Raw genomic sequence first — 20,429 nt, 5'->3', positions numbered from 1 at the left:
TGGAGGACTGTATCAAACCCTCTTTTATCAACAATGTGTCTCGTGCTGTGTTTCTAAAATCTCCTATTCTCTTCGCTCTTTTGCATTACAACAGCTGAGACCCTCTGTTCGTACAGCGTCAAAGAAAAGCCATTATTCATCTGCTAATCCAGCCAATTTTCCAACTCTGCCCAAAAAAATATTTGGGCGATGTAACGGAAGAACCAGAGAAGCCACACTGCATTTTTTTCATAGAATCTCGAGTCGGCTTCTCCTCTCTAACGCTAGCAACTAGGCCCACATCAAACAGCTGGACTGAAGCCCTGAACAAACCAGTCATGACATGATGTTGAGAGCAGTGTCAACATACGTGAATAAAACCTGGAAAAGACCCGCAAAAATGAGCTTCAATGTCTTTGCTACACGAGTAATAAAGCAGATGCTGGGGAAGAGAATAACAAAGTACTAATGCAGTAGTAGCGCAGTAGGAACGCAGTAGAAGCGCTGCAGAATGTGTATGTTGGACACAATTGAAAGTCTTGAGGAGAACTTTTTCATTTATTCATTTTTTTTAGTCCAAATTTTATTATATTGAATGAGTCTAAAGGAATAACAAGCAAAACAAGTTAAGAGGGTGCGCTACAAATGGAAATAACTAACAGAAAAATAGTATATAAGGATAGAAAATGTGATAATAGTGCTACTGCGAGCCAGCGCTGGCAAGTTAGTTCAGCTAAAGGTTTAGTTATTCTGTTTGCAGATTACCGGATGTTGGATTAAGAGGACGTGGATTACACCAGATGATGCTCTTGAGGGTTTGTGAACAGACATATTTGGATAATTTTGCTGCCGTCTGTGGTTGAGGGCTCATGGCCATTAAGACTGTAATTACTCTCATTATTATCGACTCAGTGATTATATAAAGCCATTAGCTTATTGGTTTATTACCTCATAAGTGATACTTTGACTTCCATACAGAGAGAAAATTGCATCCTTGTAAACATGCTCATCATGCCAATGCCTGACCGTAACTCATAAGTGTGTGTATATACATATATACACACACATACACTTGCACACACACACTCTGTTAAAGCAAAATGTGAACAGTGAACGTCATTGTCAGGCGTGCTACCACCACGTTCCTCTCACCGTCAGGTAAACAGCAGAGTAAACACTCAGTGAGGCATCCTTGGAGGGGAACGACCGGCGGGCATTCTCCACCACAACAGGGTTTCCGGTGCAGATGTTTCCATTGATGATAAACTGGTGATTAAAACGACACTCTGTGCCGGTGTAGTTTGGCTTGCAGACGGACAGGAAGTAGGGCGAGAGACCTCCCGTCACCACCTGGCCCGCGTTGACGAAGATGTCTGTTGCAAACAGGCCAAATGCAAAGACGCCTGGAGCACAGAGACACAGACACAATGAAGATTTACGGCACACGCAGGTCCTTGAACGCAGCAAATCATAGCAACACAGTATCCAAAATTGCAGGTTCTATTTGGTGTCATAAAAACCGGCGATGCTGGGTCCCCGCCACACGTACGTACCTTTGGAAACACGTTTTAACAAGCGATCTGCTGCAAAACTGGGTAAATGCCGACTGAGCTTACAGGCCGTGATTGGAGAACTGAACAAGCTCAGAGTTACACTATAAAATGCAGCCCCCAACACAAAAAAAAAAGCTGCAACTGCAACAATTGAACAATTTCAACGACTGCAGCTCAAACATTCAGAAGACTTGTGAAACATTCTTTTACTGGTATTCTGAAGACGTCACAGGAAACGCAACGGTTGGACTCCTAGAAAACGACACCGGTCCTCTTCTGTATTTTTTTTTTCAGTCTGAAGTAGTGCCAGGAATCCTGGAACAACAGCCGCCAACAGCTGTTGGATGAAGAGCTGCAGGCAACAGGCGGCGACTTCAACCCCTCAAACAGGTAACAAGTGCAACACGAGCAGATACTGTAAATGTGGATAGCAGTTACTCAAAGAATGATGGAGAAAAAAAGGCCAATTATTAACTCATGTCTATAAAATGAAAACATTTAGTTTAGCTGCCTCCAGAATTCTGGAAACTCTGGTACTGACATGCTCACTGTGCCCGCCAGCAACTGCAGTTACCAAATCAACCAGGAATGAAATGATTGTGTGTTTTGAACGAAACACTCGACAAACTTAACCTGCATTTTCTCGCTTTTGGGTCAAAATGCGTCTCAACACCGAGGAAAACGTTCCCTCAAGAAAGAAGCTTTTGATGCTCATTCAGCATTGAATTTGAAAAGGTTGGTGGGAACGCCAACATTTTCTCACGTGAGTTTGTCTGATAGCGGCCGAGCGTTCCAGCGTAACTAGTGTGTTTAGGTCCTAACGTCACATTTAAAGGCGATGCTGTTTAAAAGGGGAGAAAAGCAAAAGAAAAGAGAGAGTAACAGGTATAGAATCAAAATGGCAGGACAGGAGAGACACTGACCGAACCGTAAACAAAACATATCAGCTAATATGAATTATTGCAGGGAAACTTTGCGCCCACCAAGCCTGACTAGTGTCTGCGTCTGCATTTCTTTAGCTGTGAAATATGACTGCTGATTATCTGGCCTGCTTAGCCATGAAATTACTCTGCTTTGTATTCTCATCCAAAAAGGGGGGGGGGGGGGGGGGTGCAGAGGGATCGGTGGGTGAGGGTCGGGGGGGGTTCCTTATTTGTGTGAAGGGCAATGAGGGAAAGAGCCAGGGGGGAGGATTAGGGAGAGAGAGGAGGATGGGAGGAAGAGAAAAAGAGAGAGAGAGAGGAACTAAAAGCCCTAGTGATCCTGCAAATGTGAAAGATTGTTTGGGAACAGACAGAAATATAAATCGTGTGAATTAGCAGGTGAAGTATTTAATAAACTTATTGAAAACCCAGGAGTGAAGTTGCGCTCACGTCCAACTTTCGGAAAGACTCACCTCATCTCAAATCGTTTCAGTCCTCGTCAGACAACCTAGAATCTGTCTCTCTCATGTCTATCTGTTAAAATCCAAATTAAAACGAGTTGCGCCTTAAATTTTCCTTTCAAAACTTTAATGGTGGTAACGATCAAAAAGGCCGCTAAAAGTTTCAATAAAAAAGAAACAACATTTTCATCCGACAGCGTCGTGCGTGTGTTTTATCGTTGGACTTCAAGGTTTTTTTAAAATCCTTCCCAAACTAGAGGAGGGGTAGAATTTTTGTTCTCTCCTAATGTTTTTGTATTAATTTTTATCTACTCGCTGATATAAAAGTAATAATTTGTATATCATTGTTGTAAACTTGGACAAATAAATAGTGAGTTAATACAACAGACCTGGAACTGAACCAATCGCAACGATTCTTCTGACTGTGTCTACAGTCGCTATGGCAACCTGCACGTCATCGCGCCTCAATTACTGCTTCAGATTCTTTGCTTTTGAATCCAGGATACTGAGAGTTGCCTCACTGAAACTCTCATTACTATTTGAAAGTGATTGTAGTGAATTAGTTTCCTGCAGTAAAATGAAGGACAAAATGTTACTGGTGTTGAGGTGCAGTTACAAAAAAATCTGAGGGCTACACAAGTTTGTTGCTGCTCGAGGAGAGAGTGTGTACCCGCCATCAGCTGATTGAGCCGCATAGCCGTAGCCACGAGTCCGTAGCCATGAGTCTGTAGCCACGAGTCTGTAGCCACGAGTTCGTAGCCACGAATCTGTAGCCACAAGTCCGTAGCCACGAGTCCGTAGCCACGAGTGCGTAGCTATAAGAACGTTTTGTGGTATGAAATGCAACCTTAATGAAGATACATTTGCTGATGGGAGTACACAGGTTGCCATATTCATATCGGATGTTACTAGAAGCTTGATCAAGCCATTTCTTAATTCCTGTTGCTTTACCTATGAAGCGGATGATGCGGCGGATAAGAGGGTTGAGGTAACAACAGTCCCCCGTCACGATGGTTTTCTCCTGGGCCAAGAGGGCGTCCCTCGTCGATTTCATGACGTACATGGACACCTCTCCAACGAAAATCTACACGGGGGGGAGCCACACAGAGAGTTACTGAGAGCAACGCAAGTAGAGCAAGTAGATGGAGATGGAAAGAAGAAATAACGAGAAGGAAAATATACAGAAAAATGTTAGGCGTCATATCTTAGAGGAGCATTTTGCCCGTCTAGCCATAAAACACTGTGTCTTAATGCAGCCTTTTTTCTGCTCCATTATATTGTAGACATTCCATCAGCTTTAATGGAAAAACTGCTGCTGGACACAGAAAATGAAACCGCGAGTATAAAGCAGGCTGCCACAAAAAAGTGTGTGTGTGTGTGTGTATGTGTTTGTGTGTGTTTGTGTGTGTGTGTGTTTTGACATGTTCTTTTTGCCTTTGGTGTGGGTTCTTTAAAGAGTTTAGCCGCGAGGCAGTTAACAGGACTTTAGTGTTCTCCCTCATCCCTCATGAGTTTTTCAAATTCACCAACGTGTCTGTTTGTGTCTGCGTGGCTCTGATCAGCGTGCAGGAGGCGGAGATCACGCCTTTCTGCTGGCTGACGCACGTGCATGACGAACACATCGCTCCTTTTATCTTAAAAGGAGTTTATTGTCAAACACTTTCAAGAAGGGAACTTGTCATGCCATGTTGTTTGATTATGACTGATTTTTTTTTGGTCCTGTTTACACTTTTCTAGTTCAACACTTTGCGCAACTGCCGCTCCTAAGGAGGGATTTTGGGTGGCAGATTGTGAACTCAAGTAAAAGCAAAATTATTCCTGGTCCAACCTCTGCATCATGCGTTGTTACAATTATTCAATTAAACAACTAGAGAAAAGAAAAACGCGTTAAAAGAACACCGGGAATGGCGATCTCGCCCTTTGACCCCATGAACCGATTTAGTTTGTCAATGAGGAAATGAGCGTCACCACACCTTGACTGAGTTTGCTGGAATGTACAAGAAGAAGACAACAAGGACAGACAACAGCGTCACTGCAAGAAATCATGAGTCTAAATCAGGAGAAAAAAGTCAGTATCTCTTTTAACTTAAATACTCTGGCATGTCAAGGCCAAAATGGATTATTATATCAATTTAGATGAATTAATTTCACCTTTCTTTAACGACAGCCCAAATTATTCTATAATCAGAGTCAACAAATAACTCAGGTGTCCACCGGTGTTTTCTGTCTGTCTTTTAACAGAATAACGCCTTGGTTCTGGTTCTGATCCGGCTCTGGCCACCTCTGGTTTTGTTCAGAATGACTTTGAATCCTGCAAAGGTGAAGAATCTGAAATAAAACAGTCAAGCAGAAATGTATCTTTGAGGAATTCTAAAATGACATCAACAAATCTTTAGTCACACGACTTTCCTGTGCGACAGCCCCGATGTGGTGACTGCCGCTTCACTTCCATTCAAGTCATTTAAACGCCATTCAAATGATCCCCTCATGATGAAATTCAGCATTCATCTAGCGCCTAATAATCAGGCTGAAGTGTCTCGCTCAACTCCAAGCAAATGTCATGAAAACGTCATTCGTGTCGCGTGATGACATATGAGCTGGCTTATACGGCTACAGTACGGCCATGAGAGGTGACCCACGCGGCATTCCGGTCACACACTGATAGGAAAAGTTTAAATATCAACTACAAAAATAGAGCATGTGACTCATTCACAGGGCGCCTTCATCTTCGGAGTAATTTAGCTGATATGAAGCAAAAAGAGCACGCTTCTGGTTCATGGAGCTCAGTAACTCTCACCCATCAGTGTAGCTGATTAACAGCGGCTCAGGACCGCCATAACCTTGAAAGTCCATTAAATACTTTACCTGTGACATTAAAATGACAGCCACTAAATTTAGCACGACCCTTTTAATACGTTTCACCTTCTTCTATTTTCCCCTATACATTAGGTATGGCATCTGTCCCTCATGGAAAACCGTTTTGCAGCTCGTTTGGGTGGGAAGGCGTCTCACCGTAACGAGCTGCCAACATACATCATCAGAAAACTACCAGCTTCGAGGCTTGAGGCGGCTCAAACTTGATCTTGATTCTGTTTGTATCACGCCATGACGTATCAGCTGGCTAACACCGACTTGAAGATCAAAAAGGGCCCCCCCCCCAAAAAAAAGCGCTCCAGGCCAACCGCCCGACAGAGGAAGCTAATATTAGCCGCTTTTATCATCATTCTGCTGTAGTAGCAGCGAGGCTGAGGCTAGGATGTAGCGACAGGGAACTGCGTGAAATGAAATTTGGGGAAGCCAGAAAGGGCTGGGCTAGGTTCCTTAACCGGTGGACAAACAAGCAAGAGCGTCCCTGTTCAACAGCAAATGTTCCAAACCGACTCGCCATGTATCTTTGCAAGTGTTCACCAAAAGAGCCGAGGCGACCCTCCTTACTACACGATCCACAACCTCACCAGAACCTGACATTTTCAGATTGCCGTGACCTCACTAGCGAGCTAACGATAGCGGAAGTTGTTAGAAACTCTGCTAACTGCCCAGAGCGAATGAACACTGGTGCGTGTTGGACTGCTCCTCCAGGGGTGTGGACACATGCTGGTACGCTCGTATTCGTGTTGGAGTGTGAAACGTGAAGTGTAAACTTGTTCACGTCCGACAACCTACGTCTTCAGCGTCCTGGAGAAAATCCATAGTGCTGCGTTCAGTTCTGACCCCTCCAATGACAGAAAGAATTAATGAAAGTAGAGATCTTACAACAAAGCGCTACAAAGCATTTGTCAGACACAATCCTAGCTGCTTGTTGCTTGTTGCCGGATCCTAAGTTGACAAGAACAACCTGTTTTCATTATCTTGGCTCTGAAGCTGAGGCACGGACGTTCTGATTTATAGACCGCTGCATGAGTGCGACCCGTCTAACCTCCAAAGCCTCTCTTTGGTCTGGCCATGTGGAACATTCTGCATAAATTACTGCCTGTTTGCTAATTGGCCAACAGCCAAGTCCTGTCATCATTAATTCTGATTGGCTGCTTCCCGGGTTTATGACGCATGTGGAGATCTACATTGTCAAGCACAACTTCAGTACCTGACACGGCACTCTCAAAGGGCACAATTAAGAAGTTTGGGAGAACAAACAGTTGGATAAAGAAACTAGAGAAACGAAACCCAAATATATTCCAGTTACATCGAGAGAAAGAAAGAGAAAGGAAATATGGGAAAATGGCCAGCAGTGTTCAGCAAAACTCTACAATGGCTGACACAGCACTCCCCAAGGGGGAGTGTGATCAGGGATATCAGGAGAGAGAAAAAGGCTTGAAGATTAAAGAGTTTAATTAGTGTTATGTAAGTTTACATCAAATTAATTGGGGAGGGGGGGTGCAAAAGGTAAATAAATATGACCACACATATACGAAAAAAAAAAAAGATTTGGATATTTTCTCACATTTCCAGAGACTCCTTGTAATTACTGTGTAATTACATTCCACTCAGGTTATATTGATGAGGGCTTCTGTTTTGTTTTTTGTTGGTTTTTTTCCTTTTGTACTTGCGGAGTAATCCATTTAGTTCTCATTAAACCAGCTGTAATAACAGTTCTTGTCACCTTTTTTTTTTTGGTGACCAATCAGAGCTCTCCTCTGGATTTGGAATCAGTCGTGTTTATCAGAGTCTGAACGCTGACGCACCTGCACACAAATTAGCAACAGGGACAAAACGCAAGCAGCAAAACATGTTGGATTGATTCAGTTAAAGCATCCATCTATCCATCATCCCTCCCTCCATCCATCCTCTATACCACTTTTCCATTAAGGGTCACGGGGGGTGGGGTGGGGGGGCGGTGGCCTATCCCAGCTGCAATTATGGGTTCAGTATCTTGCTCAAGGACACTTTGACATGGTCAGCAGGGGCGAGGATCGAACCAGAGACCCTTCTGTTGCAAGACGGCCACTCTACCTCTGAGCCATGCCGCCACTTTCCAGCTCCAACAGGTATATATACAGTATATATACAGTATATATACTGTATATATACTGTATATATATATAGTCTGCATTTTCTTCTACCTGCTGCAACATACAGCATTCAGTGTTAGGAGCCTGAGAGCAAAGACTGGAATGTCCTATAAGATAAACACGCAAGTTAGGCACACAAATAAAAGCCTGATATCTCGTTTAAAACGAACAGGAAGTCCAGAGAGCTGACGACATCTCTACCCGTCACTGACTGGGCCTCTGTTGAAACTGAGATCGAAAAGGAAGGTGTCTGCATGGTGAGGAGCTAAAAGTGGGACACACGCAGGACGCCGCTAACAGCTCTACCAAGCCACGCTTCATTGGTAGCGTTTGATAACCTTCACTTCTTTATCTCTGCTGCTTTTTGACTCATTATTCATTTATCTCGAAAATTCAAATGTCTCTTTAGGTGCCCTTAGTTCCTACTGTAAATGGAATGATGCCATTTTGTCGCTACACCACAGGAATACTTGAAATACAAGTTTTGAGAAAAGAGGAGGAAGGGACCTCGGTGTGGATGAAGTGGACTGGATGGCTGGTTCTGGTCCATGATTCATTCTTCAGGTTCTCGCTTGATGCATTTGAGTTGGAGTAGCAATTACAGCAGGTATTACTGGACTACACCACATCATCTAGGGAGAGATCATTAAAATCATAATGCCCCAACTCACAATTCAGTATTGTTATTTTTCTTACTGTGCATTTTCTTTTTTAGACACACACAAATATATATATATATATATATATACACATAGAGAGAGAGAGATCTATCTATATCTATCTATAGATATAGATAGATATAGATTGATAGATATCTATCTATATCTATCTACAGATATAGATAGATATAGATAGATATCTATCAATCTATATCTATCTATATCTATAGATAGATATAGATAGATATCTATCAATCTATATCTATCTATATGTATAGATAGATATAGATAGATATCTATCAATCTATATATATCTATATCTATAGATAGATATCTATCAATCTATATGTATCTATATGTATCTATAGATAGATATAGATAGATATCTATCTATAGATATAGATAGATATAGATTGATAGATATCTATCTATCTATATCTATCTATATCTATAGATAGATAGATATCTATCCATCTGTATCTATATCTATCTATAGATATACATAGATATAGATAGATAGATATCTATCTATATCTATCTATATCTATAGATAGATATAGATAGATAGATATAGATAGATAGATATCTATCTATATCTATCTATATCTATAGATAGATATCTATCTATAGATATAGATAGATATCTATCTATATCTATCTATATCTATAGATAGATATAGATAGATAGATATCTATCTATAGATATAGATAGATATCTATCTATATCTATCTATAGATATAGATACATATATGAACAACTAAACTAAAAACATCATATCTGAACTGCAGAGATGTATTATCATTCTTTATTATCTTTATCATTGGGCACTCACTTAAAGAGCAAATACTAGTAAGAGTATAGAATTTTATAGAATTCTATTGTGTGTATCACAAGTGAACATCCAAACTCTTCTATTGAACAGGCAACTATTTGACATAATAATAATAATTTTCCCAGGCTCCCAGGGTCATGTGGCGCCTTGTCAGCTGAGTCGACTGCATGGAGCAACACTGACCCCTGGTGGTGAAATGCCAGTACTACTACTGCTGAGACAGGCATTTGGAGCCGAGCTGCACATGCAGCCACTGTCCTGTACACCGTGGCTAAGCTATAAGAAGTAACACCACAGGCATACCCAGAGGTACTCATTCAAAACCTCGTGATTTAGCAATGATCCATCACATTCAGAAGAAACATTTGGACCTGCACTTGGAGGACTATTTAATACAGGATATTACATAATAAGGGCCGCATTCCACTTATGAGCACCTTATTAGCTTGTGCATGTTGTTCACTGGCTGAATGGAACCAAAACATTGTCAACAGTATTAATTACACCTAGCATTTGCTGGGGAAAGGCAGCTACTGATGCCATCAATCATACATCAAAGTAATTACATCTGGAGAATGTCCAGGCTCCAAATCCATTCTGTATACGAACTCTACACCAGAGTACACACATACTTGGTTAGCTGTGTTTGGAATCACGTACCAACATACTTCTCACATGACGGGTATGAGTACATTCAGCTGCTGCTGTCAGGATAAGTGAATTTCGAGACTTGACACTGAAAAATATGAATATTTGAAAGACCCCTTTTAACACTGCAGGAAAAAGTGATGCATTAGCAAAGACAAGGAGAATTTCTTCAGCCCGGCTGAAATCATTCTGATCAGAGCTTCCAGCATACGGAGGGTTTGAACCGTCAATCTGACCGATTCAAGTGTTCACATGTGACATTTTAAATCAGATTATCATCCCATAAAACTGCTCCCTTCACTCCCTCTCAGTTATTGACCAGATGATGGGAGGGGGTATTGTTTCTACCTCTATTGTCCTTCCTACTGTTTCATGGAGCAAATGAATTAATAAACCCAGATTAATTCTGATTTTTACTGAAATATTACGGTCCATGTAAACCCAACTATTGAGGTCATAAAATGCTTGACGTTAATGGTTTTTATGAGGAATTAAAAAAAGAATATAAAAATGGACTAACAAGGAAATGAGGGGAAAAAAAATCACACTTGAGGAAACTCTACAGTCTGGGGCCTTTAAAAATAAGTAGATTATTTATATAATCGTCAGTATTAAGTCAAGTTAAAAGTGTGTCTTGGGGCAGAACAACAAAACCCATCTTCATCTCAGAGCAGTCAAAGTATTTTCCCGTCAGCTGAAACTCTGCTGTCTGAAAGCTTTGAGGGGGATTAGTTTAGTTTTTGGATTTACAAACCTCTCAAACCTCCCCATTAACCTCTTGGAATTCTGCACAGAGGCTGAAGTGTCAGACCTCCAGGTGCTTTGCTAAATTTGTTGTGTTATCGCCGTTTGTTCACAGGGACGTAGCACGACCCGCAGATGAACTTTTCCCCTTTTCCTTTTTCTATTTCCTACGGGCCGGACCTTTACCTGCTAAGGTTATTCAAGGGTTGCGGTCAGCATTTAAATCAAGTTGCCCCAGTTCTGTTGTCCTTTTTTTCCTCAGCGTCAGTTGCTAGCTTGTTGTGGGACTTGCTGAACTGGTCCAGGTCCAGATGACCAGTGTAGCTGAGGCTGCTTTAACAGGGAAGGTGGTGGGTGACAAGCTGCTCTGGTTGTTCCCCCCATATATGACGAGAGCACTGTGGGCTGACATGGCAGTGGTAGCATCTCATTCGGATGGAGAGCAGGTGCCTGTCGTGGTTGTCTAATCCACCTTTGTAGGCAATAATCCAGTTTCCTGTCCTGCTGTGCACTGACCTCTGTGACCTCACCGCGCTAACAAGGATGATATTCTTCCTCTTTTGCGCGCACGAGACAACTGTGGCGCCATGCGTGAAAAGAATTGTTGTAATTAGATCAGTCTGGGCTTGTTCTGCTGCTACTGTGCTTGTCTTCCTCAGGAGTGGAGAAGTTGTCACATTCTTTCCTTTGGCATTTCAGTGCAACCATGCTTCTTTTCTCTCCAAGGCTCCTTTGCAGCCGTGTCGCCAGGCACTAAAAAGGCAGCTCAGGGACCCTTATAGTCCTCAACTCCCCCCCCCCCCCTTTGATGTCTGGTGGTTTGACCAGAATTGATAGGTTTGGTTAATTTATTTCGAGTTGATGATAATTCGCTGCATTTAGATGCAGGTCTCACAACAGTGTGACCCCGATGACACCACCAGGGGTCTCAATGCGAATCTGCTGACGGTATCAAGGACCGCTTGACCTCTAACTACTGTCCATGATCTGATCAGCACTGATGAATTCAAGTTTCCACAGATAGTTTAAATTGATACCAGAACAAACAAATCGCAGCTCCTGTGCATTTTCAAAAGAAAATGTTATTTCTTGGGAGATGAAGTTATTGCTGAGTATCAGGGTTCACCCTGGACAGGTCACCAGTCCATCTTAGGACCAACACACAGAGACAGACAACCATTCACACTCACAGTCACACCTACAGTCAATTTAGAGTATCAATCAGCCTCGTCCCCTCTTGATGTCTTTGGACTGTGGGAGGAAGCTGGAGTACCAGAGAGAACCCACACAGGAACAGGGAGAACATGACAACTGATTGATAAGCTTATTCCCAGAAACTCAGCGTGTTGGCCCATGTAGAAGACTACCAGATCCACCTTCATTCAGCAGAACAACTGATCTCGTCTGGTGAGTGAAGAGTGGAAAAAAAACCCTCAACAACAAGACATCACGTTCCTGAGAGCAGACGAAAAGAGAAAGTGAAAAAAAAAGATGAAAGAATAGAAAGTTCAGAGTTTGAAATCAGTGCCAGCGATCAGCCGACCCATGAAAAGATCTGAACACCTCAGCTGGACAGATCTGGTCCGTGGCATTTCCTCCCAGAGAACGTGCGATTCAGCAGAGAGCGAGACGCAACACCTTGCAGTCGGTGGAGACGCACGAGTGAATCTCTATTCTGAGCAGAACTTCAGTGCTGTGAGACTCAACTCTGAGGTAAATGCAGTAGTGATTATTTAGGTTTTCAAGTGTAAAAAAATAAATAAAAACGTTGTTGTAACTCACGATAGTCGTGGGAGCAGCAGCCACCACGCAGTACAGGATGAGTGGAGGGATGAAGCTGGACTCCTCGGTGCCGGGGTACGGCTTCATCAGCTCCGCGTCGTTACAGAAGAAACCCTGCACGTGAACGCTGAACAGGTCTGTACACTCCATGTAGTAGGCCAACAACACCGTGCCGGACATGATGACAAGCTGAAAGAAAAACATGTTGGAGGAGGACAAGAAGGGAGAGAGAGGTTGTTAATTGTGGAACCTGAACGCTGCCTTCCTCAGTTGAGTTCTCGGCGGTGAAAAAGTTCCTTGGACGGGTTGTTTGGTGGGAAGCGCGGCTCCTCTCGTTTGTCAGCTGTGGTTTCTGTCTGACAGCATTTAAAAAAACTGCATGAATTCTCTGAAAACACATCCTTCTCTCTCTATCTCTCTCTCTCTCTCACATGCTAACTGTGGTCGTAAATAACCCCCCCGAACATCCAGTACTACCGGCGGCGGCACCACCACCATCACTTACCACCTCCTCTCCTCCCTCACCCCCTCATCCTTTTATCCCTCTAACGTCATCTTTTGTCTCTGGCCTCCTTTCGCTCTTCCCAGAAACAGCTGCGGGCAATTTGTTTTTTAAAAAAAAATTATTTATATATATGGTATCTTTAGTCACTGATGATGAAGCAGCTCTGGAACACAGAACCCAAGGCATATCACAGCAAGGCTTTTAATGTGGCGCCTGAGAAACTTTTACTTTTTTATGGAGCAAGAGAGGCTGAAAGAGGAGCACAGCAGCATCCGGAAGGCCAATGAACATCTTCTGTCAATCATGAAGCAGTTCAATGTAATGTGAACGACTGGAACACAGAACCCAAGGCATATCACAGCAAGGCTTTTAATGTGGCGCCTGAGAAACTGTTGCATTTGTGTCACTCAGCTGTTAATGTGCCAATATTGCTGCCAACCTGCTGGCGTTATGCTGAGGTTTGACATCAAAGGAGGGCGATGAGATTATTTCATATTTTAAAGCCGTGAATAAAAGAAAGACCTTACAGTGTAAGAGGAGGGAGAAGGATATCTTCGTCACACTGTAGTACTGCAAAATGATGGAAACACTGGCCTTGTAAAGGTATCGCCACAGTAAAAGCTACTCAGTTTTCATGTCACCTGAAAAAAGACGGTTAATTAACCAGTGGTACGGGGTGGGAAACACAGGTGAGGTGAAAAACCATTGATGGAGCACAGACTCTTTTTTTAGGGGCAGGGAATGGGTAGCAAGACACAGACTCCCTGACAATCTCTGACTTTGAGCTCTGACTTTGATCGCACTCGTTCTGTCTTGATGCCAGAAATCTCTCTACGCGGTTTTGCTAAAGACAGACAGTACAAAAGTAACCCAGAATCCTGACCGTCGTCCCAGCCTGTGACTGTCGTCTCTGACCCTGAATAATCAGGCGTTAAACCTGGCACTGCACTTCCTGGAGGCACAGGAAGAAGATGACAGCTTACATCGAGTCACTTGTTAAGTTAATCAAGTCAAAGACAAAAATTCTGACTGCGCTCGTTAGGACTCACAGCCATGTTCTTAAAACTGTTTCTGTGTTTGAATGGAATTGTTTACTTTTAACTGCAAAAAAGCTCAGTTGGATCTGTTGTTCCTTGGCAGGTACATAAAGAAAACACAAAAAACCCATCAAGTACAATATCGAAAACAACAGCGAGCCCCTTCAGATGGACATTACATTCTACAAAACAACACACACACATACAGACCCTTACATGTGAATAAAAACAGCGCCGGAAGTGTCAACCAGTGGAAAATGTAGATATGTTAAATAAACATGTTGATCAATGGTGATTATGATCTCGTGGTGATTTGGTGACCCTCTGCTCCTCCCTCCTGCTGATGGCAGCTGAAGGTGAGGACCTGGTTTATATCGACTGGCACTCTCTCGTCCCTTTGCTCGACACTGACAGGAAAGACTGTATTAAACCTGCGGTATCATTCAGCCACAGCAGCTTCTGTTGTGTCAGATGCACACATACGGAGCACGCAGTCCCCAGAACGCAGGATACTAGTATTTATAGTGTCTACAGTCGTAAAAATACCCAGATTTCTCTGTGTTCCATGTGAACATGATCAAAACCAGACAGCCAGCGTCCTCAAATCCAAGTGCAGTCCCGGAGATTTCTTGTATTTATAGTTAGATGTAGAAACAATCACAGTCTGCCAGCTCTGTGACCTCTGACCTCGCTGGAGCAGAAGGGAGGAAAGGAAGGTGCTGAAAAACGCCTTCACTGATAGCCTTCACGGAGCAGACATCATCGGATGACGACAAAGAAACGACAAGCGCTTTCCATACAGGCCTGATTAAACAGCCTGTGTGTGCCCATGCAGCATCATACAGCAGTTGAGCTGTTGCACCGTGCAGTTGAAAGCAGTGGTAATACCTGTATCAAACACTAGGTGTCACTGTGACACTGCTGAGGCAACTATGTGGCTTCAAGGGAAGGAAATCTCACACATAAAGAGTTCAAGGTCTGTCATTTATAGCCTGGTATTAAATATTCAAAGGCAGAAGGTATTAAAAATGACACATTTAATTAAACACCAACCATAAACCACAGACAGCAGGTGAGGACAGCTAGAGTTTATCATTTATAGGCACGATTAACAACTAAAATTACTAGAATTATGGCCTCCGAACTGTTTCTAGTGGCACAGAGAAATAAATCTACAACATCATGCTGAGATGTCATTTTCAGTGTACTTTTAGTTCAAAAATGTCTTTAAAAATGCGTTCTACATTTGGTGTGGGCCAATTAACAGTAAAACATTTACAGAATTGTGAGGTCAGTGTTTAGGGCAACACATCAGCGACATTTATGTGGCTTTTAGGTCATTACAGAAGAAATTATTGAGTCACGGTGTTGAGGGCTGCCGGGATGTGGGTAACACATGCTAGTCGATGAGATACTTCTCGAATGAGCCCGCTGACTGCTCCTGGCAATAGCTCAGAATTTGAAGGCACAGAACCACATTTAAAACCATCTCCTGCCATGAATACTTGCAAGAAAGCTTCCTTTTCACACCGTTTACCTAAACTGCCTGAGACTTTGGTCACCTACACACTGGGACTGTCCTGACCAGGTATGTTAGCTGACTTGAACTGTTACACTGTGCGTTATCTCACTGTTAATGCAGAAGATGTGTGAACCAGACTGGACAATATGGTCTGTGGGGCTCAGGCTGCAAAAAACAAAAAACAAGAAAGAAACTGATATTTTGGCAGGCACAGTTCTCCAACAGATGGCCATGCTGAGGTGTGTGTGTGTGTGTGTGTGTGTGTGTGTGTGTGTGTGTGTGTGAGAGAGACTTGGTTTTTGTTATCTTTTGGAGACCTTCTCTGATATAACCACTAAGCGTATCAGGACTCCTAGTCCTCATGGGGACCAAAGACCGGTCCTAATGCGGCAGAACTTCATTTATGAACATCTGGTCAAAGTTAGAGTGAAGGTGTAAACTGCAGTTAGCTTGAGGTTGAGGTTAGGCATCACCTGGTTAGGGTTAGGATTAAGATTAGGGCTTAGGTTAGGATGTTCACATGAATGGAAGTCAATGGAATGTCCTAATAAGGAGAGCTACGCAAACCTGTGTGTGTGTGTGTGTGTGTGTGTGTGTTTATGTACTTGTTCTTACAACATAGTGAGGACTAGAACATGTTTTACCGCAGAGGGAGGACATTTTTAGAGTCAGGACTTTTTGGCCGGTGCTCAGAACTTCAAAGGGCTTTTTGGCCATAAAAACTAGGTTTTACAGTCGCGGGTTGGAACTGAGTTGTGGTTATGTTTAGGGTCAAGGTTACGGTCAGGGATTTAGCTGTGATTGTTGAGGTACCGGCTAGGGAATGCATTTTGTCAGTGACATCTGTACAAGGATGCATGCTATTGTATGCAAATTGCTTGTGTAACACTAAGCAAACAAAGTTAAGCTCGTCAAGATGAGCAGAAATGACACTGAGTCTCATCCCTAAAATCTTTTTATGCAATTTTTTTCCTTTAACCCAAAATATCATCTTACTAACAGGAAGCAAAATGTAGGTCCCTGCTCCTGACACCTATTGTGTACTGTCAATCAGCCAGGCTTGCAAAGACAAGAGCAACACAATAGACGTGAGGAGCATGGATTTACAAATCTGGTTTTGCTTTGTGTCAGAAACGCTAAATCTGGAGTCTAAGAAGTGTGGAAGAACAAATTTGTGAATAAGGACATGTCATGAATGAGACCCAGAGGTTTTGGACAGCTTATCTGCATACAACATCCAAAATGACACAGACTGAAAAAGAGAGAGTGAATCCATGTTGTTCCAGCCAGGTAATCAGCTAAACATTATTCATGGCTCTCCTCTGAAAATATGTTAATTCCTGTATTCGCAGCAATGCCATGTAATACCCTGTGAGCTCACATACCACAGGATGGTGGTTTTCCCAGGAAGCACTTGGCACCCTGCGCAGATTACCTACATACCTACTTACGTGTTTGTGGGACTTTACTTTGACCTTCATCTTATTTGCATATTAGAAGAACTTGCCTCGAGCTCGAGCTCAATTATGACCCGCAACTATGTTTTCTAGTCATTTACCTTCATGAGCTCAGGTTGCTGGTCCTTGCATTGGTAAATATGTTAAAATACTCGGACTGGACTGTGTATTTCCAATATTCATGCAGCTGAAGGAGCCGGAGCAGCACGAACAAACGCTAGAACCGCCGGACAAGTTTAAAGCTACTTTTTGCTAACGGCTAACGACAGCTAAGGAAAAGTCTGAAGCTACTTGTAGGTGACAGCTGACGACATCATTCAGCTACTTCCATGGATGTTTTATCTAATTATACAACAGAAAAGGAGCAGCTCAATAGCATTTCATCCACATTACACCCCTCCCCATCACATTCTCCCATTCATACTAACGTAAAGCTCACTTCCTTGCAATCAATCATAGAAGTTCATAAACTGGCGCTCAGACATGCTAAGTGTCATCAGCTTCTGGAAAATCACCCATTTGAACCTTATCGAATCCGATCTGACGACGTTTTCTTGTCTGTTCCGTAAGTCAGGCCTGTAATTAAATTTTGATAAAAATGTGCCAACGCTTAAGAAATCAGTGATGCAGTCTAATATCTGAAGGTCTCTTTCCATTCCTGTGACAGTTCTACATCTAGACAAGCATGCCGCTCTCTTTAAAACTTAACTCGTGGTTCTATTATATTGCTCGGCTCCTCAGCCAGCGTCACGCTGCATTAGCTGTGAGAAGGGCAGGCTGACAAGACTGGCTGTCGCAAAACGCTTCGACTGAGTTACTACGGCATGCCATTACTTGTCTCCCTTGATGGCTACCATTTACTTTCTTTTATCCAGCAGTCTGGCAAAGAATTTCGATGCAGCCGTCTACCTCTGGGATGGCATGCTACGTTGTCAGTAGGTTCCAAAAAGATAAAATCCCTAAACCGGCTCCTCAAGACATAAAGAGATAGTACAAGGAGGAAGTTTTTTTCTGCACAAAGATGTTTTGTTTGTCTCTGCAGAGAATATCCTGTCAGCAAAATAATAAAATCAAATCCGATGTGTAAAGTTTGCAATAAAGATGCCACATACACAACATTCAGACCAGATCTTCCATCCTTTGATACTGTATTACTCTATTGAACTATGGAGTGGATCTTCTGAAAATCTTATATGCTTTGCTCTGTGTGTGTGTGTGTGTGTGTGTGTGTGTGTGTGTGTGTGTGTGTGTGTGTGTGTGTGTTTAAATATATGTCCCTCCAGAAAATTTCTGAAATGCAGCCAAACTCTTGGGACTATGCCGGAGGTTTCAGAAGGTGAGTACAATATTAGGGAATAAATGTCGTACGTCTATTCACTGGTGACGAGCAGGTGACCATCGTTTGACGATGTCTGAGTCACTGTAATGACATACGAATGTTGGGAACAATGTTCTGTGGATGAGCGTGAATTTGATTAGCATCATCTCAAAGTCAATCTCGCTGTTTGTGTCGTGAGCTCTACAGCTGAGAAAATATTGTGTTATTTTTTTACACATTTTGCATTTATAGGGCTTGAAGCAAAAGAAAAAGTCAATTCTTAAGTTATGTGACTGACAGAAGACTGAAATATTCGCTATCCCGTGGGCAGTAGAGTGACTTATTTAGGCTATATACTCGATTATTACCTACCTTTGACATCTTAGCTAAAAACAAGCCCATAAAGCCGTCAGTGCAGCTGCTCTAAACCTCTTTCTTCTCTTTCAATCCAAAGTCTTTTCTCTGTCAGTTGCAGCGCCCATCTGCTCTCTCACACCATGACAACCAGAGAAATGTTGTAGAAATCCAACAGCAAGTCCTAGATTTTCACTTCACTGTCATGTAGCGTTAGTAGTCTAGAGGAAACCAGACTGACAGGAACGGGGATTTTAAGGATGGTTTGTATGGCTTTTTGACCCTGATATTACACTTGTGTTGTCAAACTTGACAGAGGAGGCAGCCACTTCGCCTGGCTTCGTTTTTCTTGAACGTCCATTCAAGGAAAGCTAAAAGTCAGTTGTTAAAGCAGAGCCAATGGAACACAAAGAAGATGGCACTTTTATATGCATGAATGAAGTTTCCCCAGCCAAGGAAGTTCACACACCCTCATTAATCTCTCTGCATTTCACACAAGATGGCGTTTGCTAATGCGGGGACATTCCCTGACATTCATGCTCTTTGCTAACTTGAATGTGGATAAGTAGTTCAGTCGTGCAGGTCTTACAGACTTCCCAAATATCATCAGACCCAATAAATCAAATTCCAAGAGTGAAACGCGGGAGCTTGTGGGCGTGGCCTATATAATGTTATGAACTATTGCTTTAAATTTGGAGGGGTCACCTAGCCTTCTTCTGATTAAGGGTCAGACAGAGTTTTTGTAGTTCACACACTTGGTGACTGCTCATCAGGAGTCCTCAATCTTCAAACTACATTCTGTCAGGAAAACACACATGAGAAGAGCCATAGAAAAATGAAAGAAAAAAAAATACACCACAGAGGCAGGATTTTATTTATTTTTCCATAAACAGATGAGCCACAACAGACCGTGGTTGTGTGTGCAGCGAGTTGCTGCGAGCAAGGAAACGCCGTTTCGAAAAGAAGACGAGGGAAACAAAGACAGAGATGTAGTTTGCAAGTGTTCATAAGGTGACAGTGTTGACAGCACTTTCAACACTCTTGGGTCAAACACACAACATCAGTAACATTATTTAGCATTGCATAACAACTCTACACAAAATATTAAGTCATTGGTGTCACAGCCTCATGTGGAACGCTGATTGTCATGCTGAACTTGACTTATACGCTGCGTCCGAATTGCCAAGTAGGTCGGATCGTAGGTCTCAGAGTAGGTCGTAGGCTGTCCGAAACCACAACTGGCGCGAGTAGCGACCTACTTCGCAACCTAAATTCCAGCCTAAACACGCCCACATTGTAGGTCGGTTCAGGTGCATCCTACGGAGCAACCTATGGCCCACAATGCACCGCTGGCTTCTTCTTCTTGCTCTAAAAAGTTGTCGACCCGCAAGCCAAGTTTGCGCCGCCAACAGTCTCCCATTCTTATGCAAAACGAACATTTCTAGTCATTGTTGATGTGTTCACACCAAACGCGACGCGGCGTGAACACACCTTTACAGGTGCATTCATGTGCTTAATAATAGAGAATGAATTAAGAGTGCGCTCAGAGTGGAGTGCAGTACGACAGTCAGGCCAGCAGGTGGGTCTTTCATTGGTGCTGTCTACCTAATTGCGGTATCTGTGCTCTGCCAGCAGAGGTCGTGCTCCA

General features: G+C 42.8%; 1 protein-coding gene across 2 annotated transcripts in view; it reads right to left on the bottom strand.

Moving 5' to 3' along the window:
* The window catches only part of plppr1 (phospholipid phosphatase related 1), a 51,057-nt gene that overhangs the window by 7,976 nt on the left and 22,652 nt on the right, over window positions 1–20,429 (bottom strand). For both annotated transcript variants that reach the window (XM_086187638.1, XM_086187639.1), the window contains exons 3-5: window positions 12,589–12,777; window positions 3,868–4,000; window positions 1,132–1,382 (exon numbers count right to left, since the gene is read on the bottom strand). In XM_086187638.1, coding sequence (XP_086043764.1) covers window positions 1,132–1,382; window positions 3,868–4,000; window positions 12,589–12,777 — 573 coding nt within the window. The remainder of the gene's footprint in view (window positions 1–1,131; window positions 1,383–3,867; window positions 4,001–12,588; window positions 12,778–20,429) is intronic.

Source organism: Aulostomus chinensis, chromosome 19, assembly GCF_037954235.1.
Source record: "Aulostomus chinensis isolate RoL2024-O1b breed Wild chromosome 19, RoL_Achi_v1.0, whole genome shotgun sequence".
In the NCBI taxonomy this organism is placed as follows: Eukaryota; Metazoa; Chordata; class Actinopteri; order Syngnathiformes; family Aulostomidae; genus Aulostomus; species Aulostomus chinensis.
The sequence above is the reverse complement of the archived record's forward strand: the minus strand, read 5'-3'. Positions and strand labels throughout refer to the sequence as shown.